Source organism: Dermacentor variabilis, chromosome 5, assembly GCF_050947875.1.
Source record: "Dermacentor variabilis isolate Ectoservices chromosome 5, ASM5094787v1, whole genome shotgun sequence".
In the NCBI taxonomy this organism is placed as follows: domain Eukaryota; kingdom Metazoa; phylum Arthropoda; class Arachnida; order Ixodida; family Ixodidae; genus Dermacentor; species Dermacentor variabilis.
In genome coordinates this window covers 74,716,474-74,744,202 of record NC_134572.1, presented here as the reverse complement: position 1 = coordinate 74,744,202, position 27,729 = coordinate 74,716,474, and the positions used below count along the sequence as shown (strand labels likewise).

Sequence of the window (27,729 nt, the reverse complement as noted above, 5' to 3'; positions counted from 1 at the left end):
TAAACAAAAATAAATAAATAAATTTCTGCTAAGCATGTGCGATGATTAGAAAAAATTAAATAAACAGCACGATTGAAATAAAGACGACGCGTAAATCGTTATATTTACGACAGAATTGTTTGTTTTCCGGAGGGTTAAATGACAGATAGGAGATCTCCATGTCCGCCCGCATTCAATGGTCTTCATACTGTCGCGCGTCGAGAGACATACATTGACACGTGTCGCCAAGATGATGCAAGGGCACAATGGCGATAGATAAACAGGATGCTCGCGCTCCGCACCCTCGCCACTGAAAGCTCTGCGTCCATCCGAGGTCGTTTACTCAGTCGGCCTTGGCAAAGACCGAGGGGTTGCCCCACAAATGGTCATTATTCTTGCAGACCATTGAGTCATACAACGACGGGACGAACTACGCGACTCGGAGTGTGTTCTGGAGATCGCCGGGAAATGCTTGTGTTCACCGATCCAGCGTGCAGAAGAGAGGAGTAGTTTCTTTATGAGAAAGGGAAAGGTTGCCGTGGGGGGCGCAAACTCGCGTCAACCTCGCCGCAAATGTCATCACGCTCCCATTTGTTCTGTGACGCTACCCCCTCTCTCGTTTCGGCCTCGCCTCTCTACGATAAGATTGCTCTCTCTTTTTGGCAGTGGCGATATAAGAAAACCCGTTTTGAAGCGGTGCACCGTGTGCTGTCTGCAGCTTTGCGGAACGCGCGCATAGCGAGCGTAGAATCTTCCTCGCTTCGGCTGTTCTCGCTTCCGAATCGAGTTCCCAGGTGCGCGAGCTGCTGACTCGCGCCTACACTCCAGAGTCACTACGTCACACTCCAGAGGACGCTACGATGGAACTGATTGGTCTGCCGGACTGGTTGCTGCTTGCGGCGACCGCCGTCATTCTGTTTTATCTGTAAGTCTCTTCCGGCTCCGTTTTCGCCCCTATGCCGCTGTTGTCGTGGTTGTGGCTGTCATTGTTTATTTCGTCCTTTCAGTTGCTTTTTTATTTATCTTGCGGGGATTTGCACAATCTAAACGTTGCACTGCTGCACAGTGGGCGATAATATTGGTGATGCTGTTCCTCTCTTTACAATCGTACTACCGTCCAGCAATTTGTGTTCCATTTATTTGCACTGAATGTTTCGCGTTCATATTAACGAGGATGTTCGCTTCCTATGAAGTGAAGAATGACGTCAATGCACATTGTGTACAAAAACAGATTAAATGTTCAATGCAAAGATGTCTGAAGTGCTGCTCGCCCATACACGTGAAACTTCTACATGACTTGTCAGGTATGCGGCAAGGAACCGAAACTACTGGAAGAAGCAGAACATCGCTCACGAAGACTTTTCCTTGGTTATCGGCCCGGCGATGCGAATATTTTTCAAGGTGAGTTGGATATCAGTCACAATTTTCCATAGGCGAGTGCGCGCTTCCGTGCGAGTTCCGGAAGCTGCGGTGCTATATGCCGTTCACTCCAGATTGTTTCGGCGGAAAGTGATTTCTCTAAAATGCATTCGCACAGCTATAGTGGAGAGGTGGCGAGATGGGGTGCACTGATTATTCGTAAGACATTGACAGTCTACAGAGCTGTCACTTTGAAGTTACTTAAACTGCACACTTATACACGGGGCGTTTCACTTGAACCAAACTTTAAAGATATGCAAATGATACGTAGCTGGACAGAACCAAGGTAATGGTGTTTGCCATCGCTTGGAGATAGTCAGATTATCTTTTTTTGCACTCAAGATAATTAGACAGCAAGTCTTCATTAATTAACTAAATAACTAACTAATTATAATTAATTAATTAATTAATTAATTAATTAATGCCTAATTGTTTAACTTTTTTAACTTCTGCATTATAATACATGAATGAAAAGTGTCAATGAGAAAATTGGAGAGCAGTATGAAAAACTCCTGATACAGCTTTCTGTTGCTCAATGCGTGCCACATAAAAGTGCTTTTCCAAGCGTGAAAGAAGTGCACGAATACACGCAACCGCGAATACCGCCTCGAGTGGCCAGCCGAGCGCCAATTTTGCGTTGATTTGCCGGGAACATTTGAGATGTCAGTGTATGTTTCGAGGGCAGCGTAAGCGAAAACCTCAACAGAAGGAAATGTTGCAGGTTAGCCTGTGAACTGCGACCACCGTATATAAATAAAATAACATAAGGTCACATTCACCAAAGCTACAATATCCTATAGTCGTATGTGATCTTGTGGGCATTAGCCGATGTAGAGGTGTTACGGTAAATGGGACATTTTATTTTTACATACGTTAGGTGGTTGCGTTAGCTCAGTGACAGGAGCTTAGGAAAAGTGCCTTAGCTAAATTTTCAACACTTTTTAATTGGAATGGATGAAACAGATCCACTTGTATTCACAACTACTCTTCCGTCACTTACCCCCTCTCTCTTTTCCCCTGTTCCCCTTTTTTTCTTTCTGCAGCCTTTCCACGAGATAGATGATCAGCGCTACAAGAAGTATGGCAGAGTTTTCGGGTGAGTGGTATACTTCTTTTTGTCTTATATGTGCAAGGAATAACCAACGACATCTCGCTTGCATCTTGTTTCTTGACATCGGCAGGATCTACGAAGGAGGGAAACCGACTCTGTTGGTTGGTGAGCCGGAACTCGTGAAGCAGGTGCTTGTGAAAGACTTTCCACTGCTTTCCAACAGACGGGTAAGTAAAACATAAATGCGTATATATGCCCAAATAAGAAAAAAATATGTTTGTCACCACAGACAGTTTGTAATCCCGTGTAAGTCAGTAATTATGTAGCACATAGGCGCCTAAACGCCATCAGTGAATAGGTATACACGCTTGATATCAACAACAACGAAAAAACGGAGTAATATGAGATTGCTATTGAGGTTTTCGGGCACATAAATAAGATACACACTGAATAGCTGTAAAAGAAAGAAAGAAGATGGCACCCCACTATTCACCAGTGTACTTCTATATACAAAAATAAAAACAGAACATATACCTTATAAGTATTACGCTAAGAAGGTTAAGTGTTGAACGGCTCCTCTTCATTTGCTAGTTCTGATGGATTGTCGTTACACAGATGCAAGTTACGCGTTTTATTCTGAGCCGCTGCAGACATTATCGAAAAAGAAATTCAAGGTGGCGGGATGATGCGTTGCTCGTTTTCTAATGGGTTCTCATAGTTACAAATCAATCAAATTTAGGTTTGGTGTACGGTCAGTCATATCGTGTCTTTCATGAAACAAAAATGAAATCACCAGCCCAAAAGACATGCACCAGTTAATTACTGGCTGCAGGCATTACGAGACAGGAAACGCTATTCTTTCGTAATCGCTGGCGCAACATACCGTCAAACATATATGGCAGTGCCCTTGGCAAAATTGTGAAACGGAGAGTTTAGTGTGCCAGGGCTTAAATTATTCACAGTCCGATGTCAGTTCTTTGTTAACACGCCTCCACTAGACAGAACTGGTAAAATAAAACGTGTACACCATGAACGAAAGGGTTAATATCGACAATTTTAAATTTACTCCAATCTGTATGTATGCGCGCAATTTTGAATCCTGCTTTGGTTACTTTGATCATCTCTGGCGTTCCATACCTTCAAACATGTCAGTGCCCTTGGCAAAATAGTGAAATGGAGAGTTTCGTATATCAGAGCTTAACTCATTCACATTCCGATGTCAGTAATTGCCATGCCTACAGAACTGGCGAAAGAAAACGTGTACACCATGGACGAAATGGTTAAAGCCGACATATTTCCATGTACTCCAAGCTATATGTATGCGCGCAATTTTGAATCGTGCTTTGGTTATTTCTCCTCGTTTTATCGCCGTAATGGTAGAAACTGAATGCCTATTCGCCGCACGAGTACAGGTCCTTTATATGCACGACCGATAGCCAAGAAATAAAACGCTGACATGTATTTTTTTAAAATCTTCTCTTCACTTTGACGAAATCGACAAATAATTCGACGCAGGAATTTTTTTGTTGTTGTTATGCTGACTGCCGTGACGCGTGTACGAGTGCTTCATACAGCCTGCCTGTCATCATAAGCAGCTCTAATGTCTGCCCGCGATTAGGGGCACAGCTTGTCGACTGCAGCGCCCCTTCAAACGCACTCCTCACTGTTCTTACCGAATGTTAATGCTCTGGTATTATACGCTAGTCACAGTGCAACGGCAATTGCTATAGGCGCTTTAGCTCTTTGTCGTGCTACATTGCACCTTCCATTACAACAGCCGCTGCAATTTTTCGACCCGATTCTGGACAACATGATGAGCATTGCTCCCGTGGAACGATGGAGAAAGATAAGACCATCAGCAAGTCCGGCCTTCACCACTGGAAAACTCCGCAGGGTAAGAAAGATGTGCGACCACGCGAATAACGACTCTGCCATAGCAACCCCCCTCCCCCCCAATCTTACCTACTTTTTTTTTCACTACCCGCCCTCCTTCTTTCGCAACTGAAGGGTTGCAGCGTTTGATTCTGACTCTTTGAGAGAGATTAAAACATTAAAATGAACACTAAGTTAGTTTACACTTATTAGGTATTCTTTCGAAGCTTCAGTTACGCTTATTTCGCGGTTACAGGTTGATTATGAGAAGAGAACATGATAGCAGTCGAAGTTACATTTCTCTTTAATTTTGTGGCGAAGCTCCAACGCCAGTATGTCAGAGCGGCATCACGCATTTCAAAAGTATTTTCTCGTATACGGGCTGTTGAGGTGCAGTAAAGGTTCTCCAGGCTTGCAAAGTTCAGTCTTTGGCTCCTTCAGAATACAGTGTAGTCAATTTTTACCGACAAAAAAAAATCAACTAGTTTGGAGCAGACGCCGTCAAAATCTATTATATCCCAGCGAACTGGTATACGGAAAAACGAAGGTAGCGTCGTCCACCTGTCATTCGCTTGTATTATTATTAGTAGCCTTAATTAGTACAGCTCAACTTATTTTTATTTTTAGTGTCCCTCCATAAAGTGAACTCCCATAGACATTGAAATATGGCAGCGGGGCACGAACAAGCAATGTGTGACCAAGTCGCCGCGACAACTGTGTTGTTGTGGAAACTGTCATAATGAATTCAGACTTCTCACTGCCCCAGACACATATAGAGATGAAGAGAGGAAATTGGATAGGCATGCTAATTAGAACGGCATTTGCCTTGTCATTCAAGAGAAACAATTCATTCAAGAGATAGAAACAATGCTTAACGGAACAGCAAGGGGGGAAATTCGCCAGATACGCGTGCACCCAAGGGCATCACTTTACCTCGAATTCGCCATGCTGTGATGTACCAACCCGTTTCCCGTCACCGGGACACCACCTGTTCCCATTTTAAGTAAAACGATGTCTGTGGTACAAAATGTGCTTACAATTTTCCCGCATCTACGTGGAAACAGCAGATCCCAACGTGTCGTAGAGACACACGCCCAAGCTTAGCCCGAGTACGTTGCGCTCGCATTACAGCCGCATTTTTCTTTTCTTTTGTGTCATGCTTGCCTCAGGAGCGCACGTAGGATAGTGTAAGCTCGTACACTAGCAGGTTTCGTGGCGCCTGCACAGTATCACAGCAGGGTCGCGCAACTGAGCCCGTTGAAAAAGCGTATGGGCATAGCCTCATATATTTGCTGGTGTGGGGCGACTTCGGACCGTATGCCGTGAACATTGCCACAGACAGAAGCGAGGTGTATGCACACTCTACACACATGGCAAAAGACACGAGCGTTCGCTGGCACTGGGCGCTCGTGTCACTTGCTTCCTCGGCACTCACTTTCGCGTTGTCGCTACGTGGGTCGTAATACTGGTCCCGAGTCAACACTTTGCGAGGGGTTCGATGAGGTGACGAGTTCCAATATAGATTTGTACGCCGTTCGGGAGCTCCCGTGAAGCCATCACGCTTCACTCTCGAACTTTTCTTAACGAACGGTTTTTAATATTATCGTTATTATTTGCTTCGACTGCGAGTCAACGTCCACTTGTCCCTCCCCTGTGTGTTCTTTCTTTTGACAAATTACGTACGGGCTTTGAGTGGTGAGCGATCTTTAAGGCTGGTGATATGGCAGTAATAACAACTGTGGGTAACGTGCTCTCTGCCTACACCTATCCTCTGAAGCGAAAAAAAGGCGAACATGACGCACTTCGATGGTTGTGTGTGTTCTGGTTTCCAACGTTGAAAAACGATTCCCTCTATGGCTAACGCAAATCGAATGCGTTCCAGATGAACGAACTGATCCAAGCGTGCGCTGAGATAACGTCGGAGCACCTCAAGAACGCTGCTCAGCAGAAAAAGGACATTGACGTCAAGCAGTAAGTGTTCCTTGAAGTTCAAAGAACGCTTAAGTTTTGAAAATTGCCCTCTTGTTTGTGTTCCCTGTTACGTGAAATTAATAGCCTAGTGGTTGTTTACCGGCTGCGACCATGTAAAGCAATATGTAGAAGGCGCCATGTTGGTAAGTTAATCGTGAGTGCCACAAAACAGAAATGGAACTCATGGGCACGCAGTGGCAGTAAATGTTGCCCAACTGCCCATGTGTACCGAACATACCGAACACGCATGTTTACAGAAGAGGTCTTACGCTTCACCGGAGCGCGTGCTGTATATTTAACCAAACACTCACTGTTAATTATTAGCGTATTAGCCAATTAGTTCCGGTTGTGTCATGTACTCACTTACTTTGTGAAGATTGTCATTTCGAGTACTTTTCTATTTTGTGGACCTTGCGAATGAAAGAATAACAGAGTAACTTTTCCGGGAACAGAATGACAAAAAGCAAAGGTACAAACAAAAGAAAAAGAACATTTACGTTTGCTTACTTAAGTTCGTTTTTGTTTTTCGGGAAAGCTGGAGGGCAACTGCATTGCAGTGCATCTTCTGAATACCGTGTTTTCCTTTCATCTGTAAAAACGCAAGACTTTCTTTAACGAAACCGGGGACTGAGGAGATCAGCTAAGGGTTGCTACAGAAAAGCTTCAGATAGTGACGTCACGCAGATGCGGCGACGCTGTCGTCGCATTAAATACAAGCAAAAAGAAGCTTACCGACTTTATTGGCGGCAATTTTCTCGGGAGACAAGATGAATAGACGTGGCCCAGTTTTAAACATTTACTTCGCAAGGACTGTAGCTCAGAGAGACTAGCAGCGAAGAAGAAAATTGTTAAAATACTCGTCTGGCTACAGTTCTGTTAGTACAATTTCTATTTGTTTACGACCATGGTGCTTATTCATAACAGTGTTTCAAAAATATAGTTCTGTTAGTACAATGACTATTTACAACCAGGATGCCTACATATAGCAATGTTTCGAAACTGCCCTTAACTTAGTCAGACCCGAAGACAGCTGAGGGACATTAGCACTTTTCAGATCGGTTGTTATTACCGACTGGTATGTTACTGTGTGGTGCAGCGCAAGGTGGCACAAGGGGCACAGAAAAACGAGAACAAGCGATTTTTCTGCATCCCTTGTCCCGCTTCGCGCTGCACTACACAGCCTCATGGAAAACCAACTAGCCCAAACCATCACCCTTTTAAAGTATGCTACTACCGTGAAAAACAGTTTTTTTTTCTTTTTGCTTAAATACTACGGTCGGACACTTAAAGCAATATTTCCACGTACGCGTAGAAAGTAATCGCTCTTCAGGCATCCTGTACTAAAATAACAATCTTTTTGTTCTCTCTCTTTCTTTTGTTTTTTTGCCTAGACACAACAATGAAGATGTAACTTCATGTGGTAGGTCGACGTGTTAGTGCCACATCCCGAATTTTCATTTCGTATCACAGTATTCGAAACGCACATCAGAGGCGCTCTTCGTCGTTTGCGACAATGGTCTAGACGAACTCGGTGTGAATTTCCACGAGACCTGACGGCATAAATATGAGTAACACCCCTAACACACGGGCGAACTAAAGTTCTTTGAAGTAAACCCTTTTCTTCTAGGCTGAAATACCACTTATCAGGAGTTTCGTTGCTGACACGTGGTACAGCGTGGTCTCCTTTACATGTTTTGAGTACGAAACACAGCAGACCACATGGCGCTTCTTCTATAAACTGAAACAGACAAAATGCCAGAAAAAACATTATGTATGTTGTCAAATCGCGTCACTGCTAGCTATAATATTGCTTTAGAGCGCATCTCCTAGGCTCGTTTCTTTACGGCAAGCGTCGGCATTTCCCCTTGTAACCGAGTGAGCAAGCACAGCGAAAGATGAAAGCGAACGTGGAGTGCAGCGGGTGGTGTAAGACTGCGATAGCGAAGAGAGCGCGAGGATGAAAGCGGAGGAAGAGGGAATGGCGAAAGCGTGAGAAGACAAGCCTAAAGCCCCTTAAACTTCGTAATGTAGCGACACTCTCCTCCTCCGCCTTCACTCCTCGTTTCTCATCTCTTTCGCGCTCCCTTTTCGACCGTGGCGCCGCCTACACTGCTCGAGCGTAGCAACGGCGCCAAACATGTGCTCCTTGCCACTCCGTAGACGCTTCTCGAGCAAAAATGGCGCTGATGCACGGCGCGAGGGCCCACGTGATGCTATTAGGCCAATAGCGACGCGGCGTCGGCCTCGGCCAGAGCGCGCGAGGAGGAGGCGGTATTCTTCAAAGCGTGGCAGTACTTTACGAAGTTTAAGGGGCTTTAGACAAACCTAGTGCCGGCGCAAGACGGGCTTTGCCGCGATGATGAGTATGCGAGATGGCGCCAGAGTAGCGCGCGATGTCTGTACGGAAACAAAGCGCTGCATGAGCGGCGGTCTGTCTGCAGCGACTGCTATGAATTGCGCCCACGCGTCACCAACGCGCTGCCTCTCGCGATCTCCCGATTAGCGAGGCAGTCTCGTTACACTTCGCTCCGTTTGCAACGTGCCGCACGAGAGAGATTGTCCGCGCTAGCCAATATATACGAAATGAAAGGGCCGAAATTTCCCGTTAAGGAGTGTCGTAATCGTCGGTGAATTATTTGTAATCACTAAAATTGTTAACACGACGCTAAATGAGTATTGTAATGTTTTGTGTTGTTAAAGAGCTGCGCACTACGTTACCCTTTTAGCTCCATAAAAGAGTTCAGATATCTCCCCTTCTGCAAGGGACCTTCACCAAAAAGGAGATACCCCCTTTTTTGTATTAGTCTGTGTGAACTCTTCTACAGTAGGTGTCCCCTACTCCAAAGGTATTTGGAGTGCCCGTATGTCAGGGGTATAAGCCACTATCATACGTTTTTGCATGCATCCGATTTTATATGCTGAAAGAATGTTTCGCGTAATCACTTCACAGTTTATTTGAAAAAAAAAAGATTCAAAGCCATCTCCACTATTACGTACAAAAGGTCTCAAGAGGTTAAAAGTTGTGTTGTACCGCAGGTTTTATGGCCACTATGCTCTGGATGTCATCGCGAGATGCGCTTTCGGCACGAAGTTGGACTCTCACACCGACGCAACTAACGAATTCGTGACGAAAGCAAGGAAAGCATTCTCTAGCGGAGTTACCCTGCCTCTGCTGATGCTGTGTATGGATATAATTTTTTTTTTAAAGACGACTTTCTCGTTTTCAAAACCATAACAGCCGAACGTGCCAAGTAAAGCATTATAACATGTGTATGGATGTGTCTTTGCAGTTCTCTTCCCTGGCCTAATGAAGGCTCTGAAAGTGAAGGCGTTCAACTCGGAAATATTTGAATACTTCAAGGACGTTTCCGTGAATATCATACAAAAGAGGAAGGATAAGCATCACGTAAGCAAAGGCTTGCTATTTTTCTATGCCCAAACCACGTTGAACAGTGAAAGTAGTATAGGACGACCTAAGTGTAGCTCCAAAACCTGCAACGGACTCTGCAAGCAAGATGGGATCAAAGCGGATAGGAAAAATTAACAGCCCGAAGTCAGCGAGACCACGTTGGTCGCAAGTCTCGTTAACAGAATTAGCTGCGCGTAAATGCAGAGCGCGCAAGAAATGTGAGGTGCGTGTTTATTTGCGCATGCCATAAATGTGGATGCCAGATGGCTAGTTTCATGCAGTTATATAATATTGCAACAAGTTGTAGCTTTTAGGGGACGCTTGCATATGGTTGGAAAACCGATGAACGTGCCGATACCTTAACTATAATGCAACCAATGGCATTTTCAGCGCTAGTCCCCAGGACGCTTGTAGAATATTATAGCGCGCCAACTGAAATCAGGCCCTGTTTTATTATTTATTTATTTTATTTATTTTTTTAGCGGCAGGAAGACTTTCTGCAACTCATGATGGATGCTCAGGAGGGCGCCCTTCACGAAACTGCCGAATCTACACCCGGTAAGGAGTCCGCAGAAATCTTCAATCTCGATTCTGAGGTCAAGAACGACATCACTTTCATTTCTAAGGGTGAGTACTCCAGGAAAACACGTGATCCACAATTTTTATCAGATGTGCGAAATGGTTACGGGGTTATGAGCCATTGCACTTTTGTTTGCTTACGGAGGTACGACCCATTGATGAGTCACTGCTTTGTAGCCTCTGCCTTAAGGGTGTATGAGTCATTGCTATACCCTGCACTGCCACCGCGGTCGGCCCGCTATTGTTTTCTATCGTGCCCCGCGTCGCAGAATATCCGTCGTCGGGGAAAGCGTCAACGGGTCTCGATAACGATATCGCGGGCTTTAGCTCGGGCCGAACTACGATGCGGCCTATTCAAATACATGTAAAACGCAAAAACATTTTTCTGAGATAACCCCTGGACCAATTCTGATGAAATTTGTTGCATTTGAGAGAGAAAGTTAAATTCTAGTGACTGTAGGAAGCGGAATGCCTATTTAGGGCTCGAATTTTGTTACAAGAATTTTCAAAAATGCGGAAGTTCGAAAAAAAAATAGGAACACGAAGTTTACAAATTAATAGCTCCCCACCAAGAACAGATATCGCGGTTTTGTAAACGGCATCCATTAGATCATTGAGTGAGTGAGTGAGTGAATAAACTTTTATTTGGTCCAGCAAAGCGCGATAAAACGCGCACCTGGCTAATCCCACGACGGGACTGACAGATCTAGTCTGCCGGCCCGATCGCGGGCGCGCTGGACGGCCAGGATTTGATCCTCAAAGACGGGACTTCGCAGGAGGGCGTCCCACTCTTCCTTGGTGAACTTCGGGCCCAGCGACCCGCACTCCCAGAGCATATGAGGCAACGTAGCTACCTCACCACAGGCCACAATTCGGATAAATCTCAGGATATATGCTATTAAGGGACGCCGGATTTGGGTACGAGTTCGTTTGCAGAAGTCTTAGTGTGACCGCCTGCGGCCTGCTTAACTTGGAGTGAGCCGGGGGGAAAACCCTTCTCTCTAAGTAGAAGAATTTAGTGATTTCGTTGTGTGTGAGAGGAGCGTCTCTGTGTCCGGGGAGAGAGTCGCCCGATCCGAGGGCAGCGCGGTCGGTAAAGCCACGCGCAGCCTCGCGGGCAGACTCGTTGAGGTTCAGAGGAACCCCCTCAATCGCCCCGACGTGTGCAGGGAACCAAAGGATCGAGTGCATGGAGGTGTTGCCTTGTTTGGCGCCTTTCAGAATTTGAACTACCTGCCGGGCTACCCGGCCTTTCTGGAATGCCCTGATGGCGGCTTTCGAATCGCTATACACCCTGTCTCTCCGCCCGTCTTGCATGGCGAGTGCAATGGCCACTTGCTCGGCCACCTCTGGGTTCGTCGTCCGGACGGAAGCACAGTTGATAACTTTGCCCAGCGTGTCAACGACGGAAACCGCAAAAGCCTTGCCGTCTCGGTATGCAGCTGCGTCCACGAAGCTTGCTGCTATTTTGTCCCTGTTTACTTGCTTTAGCATATTCAATGCTCTTGCCTTGCGACGACCTGCGTTGTGAACGGGATGAACGTTGCGGGGCAAAGGGGCGACCACGATCTTCTCCCCTATTTCTCTGGGGATTTGGGTGTCTTCAGCCAAGTTCTTGGTTGGTGCGAGTCCGATCTCCTCGAGGATACGTCTGCCGGCCGGCGTGGTGGACAGCCGACTTAGCTGGGCCCGTTCCTGAGCGGACAAATTTGATATGTCAGTTTATGTCTTACGTAAATTTGTTACGTATTTCCATATTCCTCAATTTTTCGAGATTCATGTGTAACATATCAATTTTTTTTCCGCTTTAGATGTACTATTACATGCAAGTAACAGATTTATGGTATAATTTTTCATTGCAAAGTTACAGGGTTGTAAACTTGATAGCTTCGTTTCCTGAAGATTTTCAATTTTTGCCAATCGTTAATAAAAATTTGACAACCTAAATAAAAAATCAGAAACAAACAGTCACTAGATTTTAAGTTTTTCTTTTAAATGCAGCAAACCTCGTCAAATTTGGTTCAGTGGTTGACGAGAAAAACGAATCCTCCTTTTAGTGTACTTACATAGGAGCACCCGAGCTAAAGCTTGCTCTTAAAGGCGAAGCTTAAGCGTACAAGTTTTTTTTCAGTGCTTGATTACCTCATGGCGAATCACTGCACTTGAAGTGCAAAACCAAGGGAAAACGTGCTGAATAGTGGTTAATTTATTTCTTCATTGCGTTCTACTACGTATACGTTTGTCATCCATCGACTGTATTCGTGCCCGTACTACAATGGCTTTATTGGGAACTCTCTTCAACGAAGGTGCTCCGTAATTAAATGTGTTTCCCCAGCTAAGAGCAGTGGATGCGTAAAAGAAGAGGAAACTATATATATATATATATATATATATATATATATATATATATATATATATATATATATATATATATGTATATGTAACCGAGTAGAGGGGGTTAACCCACTACCTTCGCTAAATGCGACGGTTGTGGGTTCGGTTCCCACCTTTGGCAAGTTGCTTTTCCATCCACTTTAATTTCCATTATATTCATTTCTTTATTTCATTTCTTAAGCACAACTAATTTCCCCTATCTTGTCCTTGGTGTCAGTATTTGTTGGCTTCTTATGATATGATTATATATATATATATATATATATATATATATATATATATATATATATATACATATATATATATATATATATATATATATATATATATGAGAATGCGACATTTAAGCACCGACATACCTCCATTTGCCCAACCCCACAACTGAGTAGTGGGAGACCAGTATCAGCCCCTGATGACCAGCATCAGCTGGGAACAGAGCAAGGCAGGTGGCCAGGTATATATATGTATATATATGATATCGTTTTTGTGTTTGCGATACTCTTATTTGTAATTAAGTGAGAGTAATGGTCTGGCAATGTGACTTCAGCATACGCTGGATGAAGATGATTGAACTTTATTGGGAACAGATGAAGTGTTTTGGCCGCCTTCCTTGCGTGTGGCCACCCGTGTCCAGGAAATCATGTGACTTGGCCACCCACCTTTCTCTGTTCCCACCTGACGCTGGTCATCAGGGCTGATGCTGGTGAGCTGGGTCTCCCACTGCTCAGTTGTGGGGTTGGGGAAATGGGGGAATGTCGGTGCTTCAGTCGCATTCTAATACCATGTGGCATAGGGTTTATTGGCGTCTGGCCGAATTTGCAGTCGTGCTCGTAGGGTGCGGGGTAAATATATGGTATTTCGTGTGGGAAAATGCTGGTTTGCAGTTATCTCTAAGTTATAGCACCTTCTTTCGAGAGATTCGCGTGTGCCGGGGCATAGATTATTCTACCCAGCCTGTGGTGTTCGAGTACCGCAGCGTATCTGCGGGGTACCGGTTCACATGGAGGCGGATTTTTTTAGCGGTGAAAAATGATCGCTCGTTTAACAAAACACCTTCGTCATTCTTGCATTTTACCGTCTCCTTGCGGGGCAGAAAGAAGTAAAGGTTTCGTCATTGTTGAACCTCGTGTATCAAAAAGTTTATCGTTTCTATTGCGTCTCTTTGCAGCATTGTCTGAAGACGAAGCCTTGGCGCAATGTGTTCTGTTCTTCCTCGCCGGCCATGACACGACATCATCTGTGCTCTCCTATGCCGCCTACTTGCTGGCACTGAACCCCGAAGTACAGGCCAAGCTTCGCATGGAAGTCGACGAATGCATTGCTTCACATGTACGTGGCGCTATTTGAACAGCACAGTTGGCGTCAAAAGTCCACGGGAGGTGGGGTCTGAGAAAAAAAAAGTATGTTTCGTGATCTGTAGCACATCACCTGGATTTCAGACTTGCTATCTCTACAGGTATACTAGACCAGCATTGTGTAGATATTATTTTACTGGGTGCCTGCTAAAACTCGACTGAAGTTTACCTCTTCGGAGAACTCGCATCTCGCACGCTTTTGACGTCAATTATATCAGGAACATCAGGAACTCAGGAACTCAGGAACATCAGGAACTATAATATGGATAGAATTGAACAGGCTCTCAGGAACGGAGGAAGCCTAAAAACAGTGAAGAAGAAACTAGGAATAGGCAAGAATCAGATGTGTGCGTTAAGAGACAAAGCCGGCAATATCGTTACTAATATGGATGAGATAGTTCAAGTGGCTGAGGAGTTCTATAGAGATTTATACAGTACCAGTGGCACCCACGACGATAGTGGAAGAGAGAATAGCCTAGAGGAATTCGAAATCCCACAGGTAACGCCAGAAGAAGTAAAGAAAGCCTTAGGAGCTATGCAAAGGGGGAAGGCAGCTGGGGAGGATCAGGTAACAGCAGATTTGTTGAAGGATGGTGGTCAGATTGTTCTAGAGAAACTGGCCACCCTGTATACGCAATGCCTCATAACCTCGAGCGTACCGGAATCTTGGAAGAACGCTAACATAATCCTAATCCACAAGAAAGGGGACGCCAAAGACTTGAAAAATTATAGACCGATCAGCTTACTGTCCGTTGCCTACAAAGTATTTACTAAGGTAATCGCAAATAGAATCAGGAACACCTTAGACTTCTGTCAACCAAAGGACCAGGCAGGATTCCGTAAAGGCTACTCAACAATAGACCATATTCACACTATCAATCAAGTGATAGAGAAATGTGCAGAATATAACCAACCGTTATATATAGCTTTCATTGATTACGAGAAAGCGTTTGATTCAGTCGAAACCTCAGCAGTCATGGAGGCATTACGGAATCAGGGTGTAGATGAGCCATATGTAAAGATACTGGAAGATATCTATAGCGGCTCCACAGCCACCGTAGTCCTCCACAAAGAAAGCAACAAAATCCCTATAAAGAAAGGCGTCAGACAGGGAGATACGATATCTCCAATGCTATTCACAGCATGTTTACAGGAGGTATTCAGAGGCCTGGAGTGGGAAGAATTGGGGATAAAAGTTGATGGAGAATACCTTAGCAACTTGCGATTCGCTGATGATATTGCCTTGCTTAGTAACTCAGGAGACCAATTGCAATGCATGCTCACTGACCTGGAGAGGCAAAGCAGAAGGGTGGGTCTGAAAATTAATCTGCAGAAAACTAAAGTAATGTTTAACAGGCTCGGAAGAGAACAGCAGTTTACGATAGGTAGCGAAGCACTGGAAGGGGTAAGGGACTACATCTACTTAGGGCAGGTAGTGACCACGGATCCGGATCATGAGACTGAAATAACCAGAAGAATAAGAATGGGCTGGGGTGCGTTTGGCAGGCATTCTCAAATCATGAACAGCAGGATGCCACTATCCCTCAAAAGGAAAGTGTATAACAGCTGTGTGTTACCAGTACTCACATATGGGGCAGAAACCTGGAGACTTACGAAAAGGGTTCTGCTGAAATTGAGGACGACGCAACGAGCTATGGAAAGAAGAATGATGGGTGTGACATTAAGGGATAAGAAAAGAGCAGATTGGGTGAGGCAACAAACGCGGGTAAACGACATCTTAGTTGAAATCAAGAAAAAGAAATGGGCATGGGCCGGACATGTAATGAGGAGGGAAGATAACCGATGGTCACTAAGGGTTACGGACTGGATTCCAAGGGAAGGGATGCGTAGCAGGGGGCGGCAGAAAGTTAGGTGGGCGGATGACATTAAGACGTTTGCAGGGACAACATGGCCACAATTAGTACATGACCGGGGTAGTTGGAGAAGTATGGGAGAGGCCTTTGCCCTGCAGTGGGCGTAACTAGGCTGATGGTGATGATGATATATACAGCCGAATTTACAGCTTTTGTCACATTGTTCTGCCGTAGCGATTAGCCTGAGTAACACCAAAAATGGTGCTGCGTGTAAGCCTTAACCTTGTGTGTAATATATATATATATATATATGTTTAAACGACACATTGGAACTAGCAGTTGTTGCACTGCGTACAAGCAGTGCAAACAGTACTGCTAATATGTGCTAATGCTTCCGCTAAGGGTTCAGCGATTACTATAGCGAAAGCCGTAAGAGGTCGGTCTAATTTGTTCAAAGTCTGCATTATAAAGACGCCACCGCGGAATACGGGACGACAGAGGGCGGATGACAAAGGCACCGGCAACGCATGCGCACCTTGTCAACCTTCTCTCATCTGATGTACGTTATGCTGGAGCACTTGGAAGGAGTCGTAAAATATCATCATAAAAGAAAACTGCGCAATTTTTTAAAGAAGGCAGTTTATAAAGCATTTAGAACGCTGAATGATTTGGTATTGCTTGTGCGCAGTCAGTACCGAACTTTAAATGCGTAAGTATTTTTATACTTATCCAACGAGAAAACTGTTCGTCCATAGAGTAAAACAATCGCTTTCAAGATAGCACCATTTAAAATTAAAACTGCGCACTTTTTTAAGAAAGCAGTTTATAAAGCATTTAGAACGGCCAGTGCTTCGGTATTACTCGTGCGCAGCTATTACCCATCTTTAAATGCGTAAGTATTTCTATGCTTACCCTACGAGAAAACTGTTCGTCCGTCCAGTAAGACGATCACTTTCAAGACAGCAACCGCAGCGGCGAGCGAATTCACTTTCGTGCTGCCTCTCGCTTCAACGCGAGCTACGCGGCGAGAACTCGGAGCACACGACGCTGTCGTCACTCGCCGCACTGAGCCCCCATCGCAAATCGCTTTTGAAATTGTGGCCCGCGAGTCTCTCTTCAACGCTAACTCAACCGTTGCCTCGAACGCGGCCGCCGCCGGAATGCGGTGTAACACGGCTCATAATGATTCGACGACCATGGATAAGGCGCTGAAGAGCGATAACGGCTTATAATGATTGGAACGTCATCAGCGCACGCGGCGCCGCCATCTGCAGTAGTTGGCGCCATCAATTCACCTTGCGCCGCCGTCGGTAGCAGCTCGTGTCGCCGCAGCGCCGTAGTTTGTACTGGTCGGATGCAGTTTCGTTAACATTGATAATGACGCCAGGTTGCGTGGCACTGAGCGAGTGGCATAGTGATTACGCATACGTAGACAGCTCCCAGATGTGTTCCTTCATAGCTTTATTTCTATAGCTTTATTATTCTGTCTTTTAAGTATTCAGGTTCTTTTATGTATTGTGCAAAATAAAGAAAAAAAAAACGTCTTTATTAATTGCGTAACCGGCTTCTATATATGTATGCAGGGGAACGAGCCAAGCCTTGATGTCGTTTCCAAGTTGCCATACTTACACTGCGTTGTGTCGGAGGTCTTGAGAATGTACCCACCAGCACCACGGTAAGTTCAACAGTTCTGCTATTAAAAAAAAGTGGCAGTTTAGCCCGAAAAGCGAAGCATCGATTGGGATAGCAAATTAGTGGACAGCTATACGAAGTAAAGATAGTAGATTCATCGGCCGTATAAACGTGTGAACACAGGTACACTAACTAAATTAGCAAGCATGGTGTCACGCACACTAGCAAACACGAACACATCCGACTCGATGACCATGGAAACTCGCCGTCAAAAATTGCTGACTCTCCCGTAACCGAGAGTAGATGTAAGCATGAAATGGCAACCGGCAAAGCAGATTGGTTGGAGATGATACTAGTCACAATCTTGAAATGGCTGTAGTGCATGTTCGTGACGGCACACCAAACCGCACCACGCCGTACTGTGCACTGGTCTATATGGACGCTACCCAGCCAGAAGAAAACCGGCTGAAGGTCGCGCGACAGGCAGCGAGAGACGCCGGGGAGACAGAGCCCATTGCCCAGCTAGAAGAAGAATGAATTGAATACTGGGGTTTTACATGCCAGACCCACGACTTTATTATGAGGCACACCGTACTGAGGGACTCCGGATTAATTTTCACCACCAGGGGATCTCTAATGTGCCCCAAATACACGGGATACAGGCGTTTTTGCATTTCGCCTCCATCGAAATGCAAACGACCGCCGACGCCGGGATCCGATCCCGCGACCTCGCGCTTACCAGCGCAACACCATAACCGCTAAGCCACTTCGGCGGGTAGAAGCGCCTGAGGGAGGCGTCACGCACGCCGGTTCACTGGCGTTCAGCGCTCAGCACCAAAAGATGACAATAAAATGCATGGTGCCCTGTATCTGCCTTTTGAGCGTCGCTATTCGAAATGACAAATAAAGCTTCAGCTTCATGCTACAAGTTACAGCTTGAGTGATATTGTGAACAAATATTAGGAAGAGCTCGGACGCATAATTTTTTTCTCACTTGTTTGGGCAGTAACTAGCGTATGTAACACGGCCCCGTACAAAGAGTTGAGGGCCAGAGACCGCATTTCCTTTAGTTTTGACTGGCTGCCCGGATGATTTCGTTTTGTTCTCGCAACTTGCCCAGATAACGGCTCAGGCTTATGGCTCAAGGTCACTCGAAGGTCGCTGACAGCGGGAGCTAAAAGCATTCCATGCTTAAAACGCCGGCGTGAGGAAACGCGGCTGCAGCAGCAAGCGAAGTGACATTCGCGCTGTCTGTCGCTTCAGCGCAAAGTGAGCGCTGAGAACACAGCACGGACAAAGCTACGAAATGCCGATGCACCTAGACTCTGCCTCAACGCAGATCGCCCTCAATATACAGCCGCGCGACCGTGCGCAGCCGCCTCATGCACGGTTGCAGCCTGAGTAGAATGCCCCTTCCCCCGCCCCACCTCTTCCCCTCTCCCCGGTGCCTCGCAACGTGGGGTGTCTCGCGCATGACGGAAGACGGCGCGCTTCTTGCTCGCTTTCGCCTCTTCCGCGCATGCGAGGTTGAGCCGCGATTGTCGGCTCTCCTCGCAAGCCTTCGCTGGCATCTCATGAATACATTGTTGCGCCCAAAAAAAAAAAAGGAAAATAAAGACTTGGGAAGCGCTCATTCTGTCGTTTCGTACTCTTCCTTCCCAAGTCTTTATTTTCCTGTTTTTTGGCGCAACAATGTATTCATTAGATCTCAACCAACTGGCTTAGCAACAAGTTCTATTCGCTGGCATATACAGCGTAGGGCGCGCGGCGAAGCCTATATCATCCTTGATGCGAAACTTAACGCCGACGGCGGAAGTGGGCTTGAAGTGCCCGTGTAATTGCTATCGCAATAAAAGTAAGACATGTATATACTCATATAGCGCTATCATTGATAAACGTCTGGGGTAATCCAAGAACGCCGCAGAAGAAGATATTTGTCTTATAAGTTTCATGATCGTGGCAGCATGAATGCCAATTCCAGCATGTTAACACACTGCGCCTCTGGAAGATTGCGAGTTCTGATGCAAACTTGTTGTTCGAAGCCACTAAGGTGTCGGTAAAGGATAAATATCTATACAGCGCAATATTTGCAAATACTTCATCTTTTTCCAGCCTCGAGAGGTCGGCACACGAAGACTACGTTCTCGGTGATACGGGGATCCGGGTGCCCAAGGGATGTGTCATAGGCGTACCGGTGTACTCTATGCATCACGACTCCGAGTTTTTCCCCAGTCCAGAGACGTTCGATCCCGACAGGTGAGGACGACTACTTGCGCACGCCGCATTCAGTCGTTACTGTATAATGCACTATATATTTCATTCAAAATGTCACAATAGTGAAATGTTATGAGTCAACGCGAAGTCCCGCATTTGACGCAAATGAACATGTGCAAAATACATAATGCGTATTATATGGCCGCACGGATGTACGTTGTATCGGTGCCATCGAATAGTTTTGCGCGTACGATGCCACAGCTCGAGTCAATGGTGTGTAACGTATTAGTCAATTTATCTCTATGACGTGCTTATTATCCACAATAATTGTGTTTTACGGATAACGAAGCTGTTCAGTGGGCTGCGGGGTGCCTTGGTCTGTGCTCTGGAAAACTTTGACTTGTGCCTAAGTAGGACATGAGCATTTTTGCATTACGCCCCCAACGCAATGCAGGCGGTTTGTAAACGAACGCGCGACCTCGTGCTTCGCCGCAGAAGTTCACAGTCACTAAACTGCCTTGACAGGTTATCCTCCGCGATGCTCTTAAAGCTGGCTTATTAATTATTATTTTTTTTTGCATGTAGGTTCAGTGAAGAAAACGTTGGTTCCATACGGCCGTACTCGTACCTGCCTTTCGGAGCCGGGCCTCGAAATTGCATAGGCATGCGCTTCGCCTTGCAGGCCGTCAAACTATCTCTGCTCCATTCCATACATAGCGTGCAGCTTGTGCCCACGGAGAAAACAGAGGTGAGTGCTGATAGACCCCACATGTGGATTAGGCGCTTATTTCGAGCCATTTTTATCGTTTGCGGTTATGCATGTTCCTTGGTAGAAACTTAACCGCGAGTTCATGCAGTTTGCGGACTGCGTATTACAACTGCCGGTCAGGCCTTTAAAGGACCACCCCTACCCCCCCCCCCCCCCCCAGCTGCAGGGTTCTACAAATGTTGAGGCTATTGCAACTTGTGTTGTTCCCAGACGGCTTAACCGCAAGTCTCTTCGCAAGTCTTGTCTGTAAGCATGAAAAGAGTCCATAGCTTTTTGAGACGCAAGTGCTGGCTTGGTGCATCTGAACGTTTAGAAATGGGAGGCGCCGCTACAGACAACACCCATCTGATGAGTCGGCTTATATGTGTAGCCGCCTACACTATCGCTACAGTTGCGCTGGGTTAACGGCTCTGTTCTGTAATGAAATACTCGATGAAACAACAAACGTCACAAGTATCCCGACTGCAATATATATATATATATATATATATATATATATATACACGCCTTCAGTCGCACCACTCCTCCAATAAAACAAATAGCTTTCCAGAGGCGTTCGGCTATTCACTTGCACTGGCAATCACCATCGATGGTTCCCGGACATCATTTTTGTTTCTTTTGTTATTTGCAGGTGCCGCTCAAGTTCCTCCCAGGCCTCGGCCTTATGAATGCTAAGAATGTCACCGTGGGCATCAGGGAGAGGCCGGAGCGGTGACACTGGACAAATGTGTTGTGCACAAAATATTCGTAGCAAGGCGAAGCATTAGCCGCTTGTACAGTGTTAAAGTTAATTTATTGTCTTGATGCCTGTACGTAGCGTTTCAAAGGAAAACTTCCGTCTACATAGAAGTTGCGCTTTATTTCCTTTAGCAGCTGGCGCAGCTTCGAATAAACTTCTTTTTTTTTGTACCGAGTCTATTTGCTGGAACATATAAAAACATGTCAACGTTTCAACACCTGGTACGAATGGTGTTATCGAAGTACAGAACACAAACCTCAAGATCGCGGGACACAAACGGCTTCACCAAACTGAATTCGAAAAAAAAAAAGGATGACCACGAAGCAGGAATTACGAATTATAAACGCAAGAATGGACATGTATACAATCAAGAATGCGAAACTGCGTGAAACGACACATGCTTATTTCTCTTTGAACAAATTCAAGCACGTAGTCATATTGAAGGCAAATTAACGGCGTTGTTGCCCCGTCTGTAGCTGACGACTGTGTAAAAATGAGAGGACGACTAAAGTGAGAAACTGGAAACAGATGCGAAATGCGTAAGGGCAGGAGCTGGGGTGCTTGTACGCGATCGTAAATTTTCATGGCAGAAAATGCGGAATTTGCGTCTCGTTTTCGCATTAGACAGACTTCGGTTGGTCATGAGATTATAGTTTAGCTCTTAAAAAGTTGTAAGAAGATACGTGTAAAATACTTGGCAAACTTCCTGACATTTGCTCAAGTAAAACTCTTGCTTGGGCTAGTTGGTTCATGCTGAAGTAGTAAAGGCAAGGCGCAGAAGACCAGGACTTAGGAAGAAGAACTGTCGTTTGTGTTCTTCTTCCTAAGTCCTGGTCTTCTGCGCCTTGCCTTTACTACTTCCTGACATTGTTGCCATGGCGTCGTCGCATGTTTAATAGTGCCAGACATTTTTTCATTCGCGCAATATGTGAGAACTGCCACGTGATATTTTTGATTTATTTATTTATTTATTTATTTATTTATTTATTGAATGTCTGACTGTTTACAGCTATTGCAGGCTGATCAGGCAAGCAGACCCTCTGAAAATCTTATGCGCGGTTGCTTAGAGAGAGAGAGAGAGAAACATTTATTTCATTCCGGCCCCCTGTCCGGGGCTACTGTTGCTTGGAGATTTCAGGTTTCTACAGAGCACATTCCGGAGTGCCTATTCCGATTGATGGCGGTGCGTTTCTTTATTGTATAGGGAGCCTGAGGAGCCAGTAGTTAAAGGAACTTCTGCCTTTCGTAAATGTCATTTTAACAATGTAGGTGAACTAACAATAAGGACATCTATTCAGCGCCATACAGACAGTTCTGCTTTCTAAAGCTGCTGTACATTTAACTGACAATGAGTGTTGCCACTTTAGCGAATTTGTCGCCAGGTTTAGTGACTCTTATCTGTTTGGCAACATTTTAGAGACTTCGAAGTTAGTAAAGCTGATTCGAAAATCGCCTTTTAAAACGCACTTTGTTATTCAAAAGCTATATGTAAGGGGCCTAGGTCGGGTGTACGACGCATGGACTCTGTAACCATGAAGCAACAGTATCTTTCACGTCTGTGGCCTTCACACTGTGCTTAACTGCATAGTGACCTTCACGGGATTCACAATATGCTCACAAAAATAATTTTGTTGTCTTTTATTTACGAAACCGATTTTAATGGATCTTAATGCTTCGTGTTCAGCACTAAATACGTTCGAGTGGTGGACATCTGCAATAGTAGCAGTCACTGTTAAGGAGAGATTTGGAACGCAGGAAGTGTCACAATAAGAAGACAGATCGACTGTCTGAAGGGGTAGGTATTAGAGCACCTGGGGTCCTTCACGGCAGTCTGAAAACACCGCTTCTCTATCTTATCGCTTTTGGACAAACCAATATTGTGAAGAGCTTTCAGTTGATGATGACGATATTAACATTCGTCTATTTGCATGCCGTAGAATTTAGGTTTTCTATAAGAGACGCCGAGAAATAGGCAATTTGCAGGAGTTATGCGAATCAAGTACCTTTGCGTGCTAGAAAAAAAATAGCTTGCTTTTGTTTGAATCGTGCTGCATTTGTAACCTCAGAATATGAAGGTAAACAATAAATATCAGCTATCATTGTCCGTCGTTCAAAAAGTATAACAGCAAAATAAAGGCCCACTACACATTGCTGGTCAAGCAGCTGTCCATTCCTCACCTACACAAAGCTTAGACAAACGTGATACGTTTCGGTATATGATTTACGCCACATAGGCTTATATTACAGCGTTTCAAAATGCTTCCGCCAATTAATACTTTCTCAAAAGCTTTAGACAGAAATTTAGCGACCTTGCAGCGAAATGTCTGGCACTTTAAAGACACGCGTGAAATGTTTATGGCAACTCTGGTAACTGAGATAAACGATTAAAGGAACAGTCGATAATTTATATAAGCCAGTCAATAAACGGCTATGTTTACCACGAATATGCTGAATCCTAGACATCGACACGAGAAATTTGCTTTTGGAAACTCATAAATATTTCTACCGAGCCGCCGCGGACAACGATCGCACTGACGTCGTCACCTTACTCACCCTTCAGAGCTAACCAGCCGAGGATGACAAACCGCCTTTGACACAGACAAGTCCATCTACCAAAACGTTTGCCAGTCTTTTGAGGTACTTTATCTTTCTTTATGCCACTTCTATCTTCCACATTTATATCCCTGCCACAGCGGCCGCATTTCGATAGGGGGGAAGTGCGAAACCACCCATGTACTTAGATTTAGGTGAACGTTAAGGAACCCCAGGTAGTCAGAAATTCCGGAGTCCCTCACCACGGTGTAAACCAACCAATATTTTCCAGTGTTATAGAAATTGCGGAAGCGTAAATTCTACGGAATCACCGAGGCGGAGGCTGTATATCTGTTTCGACAATGTTGACAATAGAATAATTCCCAACGACAGTCACGCCATAGTGTGACTAGCTCACTGCATTTGGAGTCGTCGCCGGTAAATCAGTAGTAAATGCACCGAAAGTTTCCACCGGATTAAAAGAAAATCCGCGTGTTCATAAAATTGCACAAACAGGCCTGGAGTGCGGCCTGATCCCGGTGACCAGAACTGGTAATGCACTCCCTCACCAGAGCAGGATTGGCCACCCTGGTACAGTACTTGAACCCAACAATCAAGGTTAGCTTCACCGCAATACAAATATGTTAAGCGGTTTGACATAGAAAATCTTTTGCGGTGAAGCATAATAAGGGTACCTGGCCTTTGATGCAAAGCAGCTTCCCAGGGGGCACGCTAATCCCATGGCTAGTTATGCAGTTCCCCGCGTTCAGTGGTTTCCCAGTGACATACAAAATTACATTGATTGACTGTGTTGTGAATAGGCGACGGTAATATGCTGATGCAAAAGCGTCGTTTCGCTTTCGAAAACTGCGCTCGGCTAAAGAGAACACCTTGACTCGCATATGACTAAAGCAGTTGGACAGGAAACTACGAAATTACGTAGCTATTATGGAAGACATAAACAGTTCAGAAAAAAATAGCCGTGTAAACATTAACTGGCTTACGAGGTCGACAAACCAACGGTTCGAAGCATCACAGCCACGTCCGAAATAGCGCTGAAGGTCGGCCAGTAGTACACTTAGGCGCCTCGGCGCGCGTAATGTAACAGGAGACGGCAGGTGCACGCGTACATCATTAAGCAACACATATATATGTCGGTGAAAGCGGTCACCCTTCACTTCTGACATGCTTCACCGCGTAACAACAGTCTACTGCGGCGAAGCTGACTTCAGGACGCCGATTTATTCAACTCGTCTAGCGAGGCAGGTCCGTTTATCACGCTTGGCAACATTTGACATTTTCTGCATTAATTTCGTTTGTTCTTTTTTAATCTTATTACCATAGTGACCCTGTATCACGCAGTAGCAGAGCTGGTGCCGCGTCTTAACTGCATTAGGAAAGGTAAGCGTGTATGCAGCAGGCACGGCGGCATTGGCTCTTGTTTGGAAACTTCAAGAGACGCTCTTCCGCGCTGCGATGCCATTCGTATTATTAAAAGAATGCAGGTGATGATTAAGTGAGCCGCAGCAAAGCTGTAAAAAAGGAGTAGTAATGCTGTTCTAAGATCCTCTCGCTCGAGCGAGATGGTCTTAGAAAGAAAGCGCGATGTAACACGACCTGACGGAACAGCTCGTCATGCCAGTGTTTTCTTACGTCCTCGTTCTTTCGCGCATCCTCCCCTGAACCAGACTACTGAATGGTTCTGCGCACGCACCGACGATCCTGATGGAGGCAATAGCACTAGCTGCCACGGCCCATTCCACATGCCGGCTGCAATTTGACGCGGCCAGGAGGCAAAATATGCGCACAAGGTACCTAATGGTAACGCATCAAACAGCTCACAGCCCCAAGCTTTTATTACGCGCATATAGCGTGGAAAGATGAATTACTCACGCTCTAAGTGGGCACGGAATACGGACCGCTTCGCAGCGCAACCAGCTCCGTAAGACACGCCATGGAAATGAACGGATGTGACATCATGGGTTATAGCGAACGTGACGTCATAGGTGAATGTAGACATTTTGGGCATCTTTTGTATGCTGTGCCCCGGTCACACCAGACACGGCCTTTATGTTTCGAGTGCAAGTGGTTCTTTATCACAAAGGTGTCAATACTGCAGCACATTGTCGTTGACTCGAATGTTCTACTACGTGACGTTTGTACACATCAATGCTTGAGAGCTTGGTGCTTCTTTTTGAGCCCCATTATCTGCGATGTCAAATGCGTCGTTTTTTTTTTTCACGTAACTTGCCGAAGGTTCCGGCGTAAACGAAGGTGCCCGCATTACTTCCAGAAAGTACTACACAATTCGTGTCACGCATACAATCTGATTACTCTAGGTTAGGCGATAACATATATACAGAACAAATAGAATCAACGATATAACATTCGAGTAAGTTCATGCAGGTGCGTCTTGCGCAGAGCGATAAACTTAAGTGGCCAGTGGGTGAGTGCAGTTACCGAGAAAAGTGTTGTGCAAGACTTGTATAGCACATAGAAGTATTAAGCGTATACTGGCGCGCACCTGTAGCTCTGCCTAACGTGTAACAGAAGCGCATACACTACTAATTTAATTTAATGATGGGGTTTTACGTGCCAAAACCACTTTCTGACTATGAGGCACGCCGTAGTGGAGGACTCCGGAAATTTCGACCACCTGGGGTTCTTTAACGTGCACCTAAATCTAAGTACACGGGTGTTTTCGCATTTCGCCCCCATCGAAATGCGGCCGCCATGGCCGGGATTCGATCCCGCGACCTTGTGCTCAGCAGCCTAACACCATAGCCACTGAGCAACCACGGCGGGTACATACACTACTGATACGCATGTCTGTATGATGTATAAGTAGAATTGCTTGTATGCAGTGGTTGCCTTTTTACTGAATGCATATAAATATTTCTTTCAGATGGTGATATGTGCAAGAGTTACGAAATGTGTAAACGTGTGCAAGGTCATCAAGGGAGCATTCAAGACGTTTCATCGCTAAACACAAGCTCAAGTGTTCCAATAAATGTCAAATTTCAACACCAAGCTGCTTCGGCTGCATAAATTTCACTAAACCGGCTGGTTCTTTGCGACACGCGATGGCAACCACAAAAAAGCATACAAGCTATGGCCAGCTTGAATCCCATTTGTATGTAAACGTTTCCTGCCCATGGCTCACCATCCCTATTGCACTATCGATGCCAGTTGCAATAGGAACTGGAACCTGTTCCGGACCAACTGGGACCAGTTGCAAGGGGGATCAACTGGGACCAGTTGCAATGGGGACCAACTGGGAATTGTTTCATAAACCAGTTGAACTGGAACCATGGTTATTGCATTCCCAGTTGGAAATTTTCACCTGGGATACGTATCTCTTTTGTGCTACCTGGGGCCCCTGGGCAATGCAAGAGCCCCCAGAAGCCGCCGAGCAGGGTCGCAGCTGCTCACTACGTCAGCGCGGACCTCCCGACCGCTATACGGCACCTAATGCGTATAAGCTACCTGAAGGGCGTAAACTGTTCTTCCACTCTTAGGCAAAGTTACACCCTTTGGAGTGCCCCTTCTGCCACACAACAATAATCGTTATCTGCCTTGATGCGTTTTTGAAAACGCCGCGCCTGCTACTTTCTTGTCGGGAATGCATATCATGCTGATAACGCGTATGCCGTTCGTTACTGGAAAGTACCGGGCTCGCAGCGTTAAAGAAAGGAAACGCATCAAGGCAGATGACGATTATCGTTGTGTGGTAGAAGGGGCACTCCAAAGGGTGTAACTTTGCCTAAGAGTGTAGAGTGTATCTTTGGTACGTCAGTTATAGGAGTCAGCCACAGGGACGTGTGTGCACTTTAAGAACAGTTTACACCCTTTGGAGTGCCCCTTCTGCCATACAACGATAATCGTCATTTGCCTTGATGCGTTTCCTTTCTTTAACGCTGCGAGCCCGGTACTCTCACTCTAAGAACAGTTTACACCCTTTGGAGTGGCCCTTCTGCCACACAACGATAATCGTCATCTG

The 27,729-nt window shown here is 45.5% G+C and overlaps 1 protein-coding gene across 2 annotated transcripts; it reads left to right on the top strand.

Moving 5' to 3' along the window:
* The first annotated feature begins 659 nt into the window (after positions 1-659).
* On the top strand, positions 660-21,364 carry LOC142582805 (cytochrome P450 3A8-like). Of its 2 annotated transcripts, XM_075692855.1 has the most exons (14): positions 663-904; positions 1,284-1,380; positions 2,442-2,494; positions 2,580-2,676; positions 4,227-4,343; positions 6,204-6,292; positions 9,329-9,474; positions 9,583-9,698; positions 10,184-10,328; positions 13,843-14,003; positions 17,427-17,518; positions 19,588-19,731; positions 20,275-20,437; positions 21,090-21,364. In XM_075692855.1, exons 1-14 carry the CDS (start codon positions 840-842, stop codon positions 21,171-21,173), a joined length of 1,569 nt encoding a protein of 522 aa, XP_075548970.1. In that variant the 5' UTR covers positions 663-839; the 3' UTR covers positions 21,174-21,364. The 2 variants fall into 2 exon arrangements, with proteins under 2 accessions (XP_075548971.1, XP_075548970.1); XM_075692856.1 differs by lacking the exon at positions 4,227-4,343 and having other exon boundaries at positions 660-904.
* Positions 21,365-27,729: the final 6,365 nt, after the last annotated feature.

Coding starts and splice junctions, on each gene's coding strand:
- LOC142582805 (XM_075692855.1), top strand. CDS start 840: ATGGAACTGATTGGTCTGCCGGACTGGTTGCTGCTTGCGGCGACCGCC. Junction 1,381..2,441: donor CGATGCGAATATTTTTCAAG/GTGAGTTGGATA, acceptor TTCTTTCTGCAG/CCTTTCCACGAGATAGATGA. Junction 6,293..9,328: donor AAGGACATTGACGTCAAGCA/GTAAGTGTTCCT, acceptor GTTGTACCGCAG/GTTTTATGGCCACTATGCTC.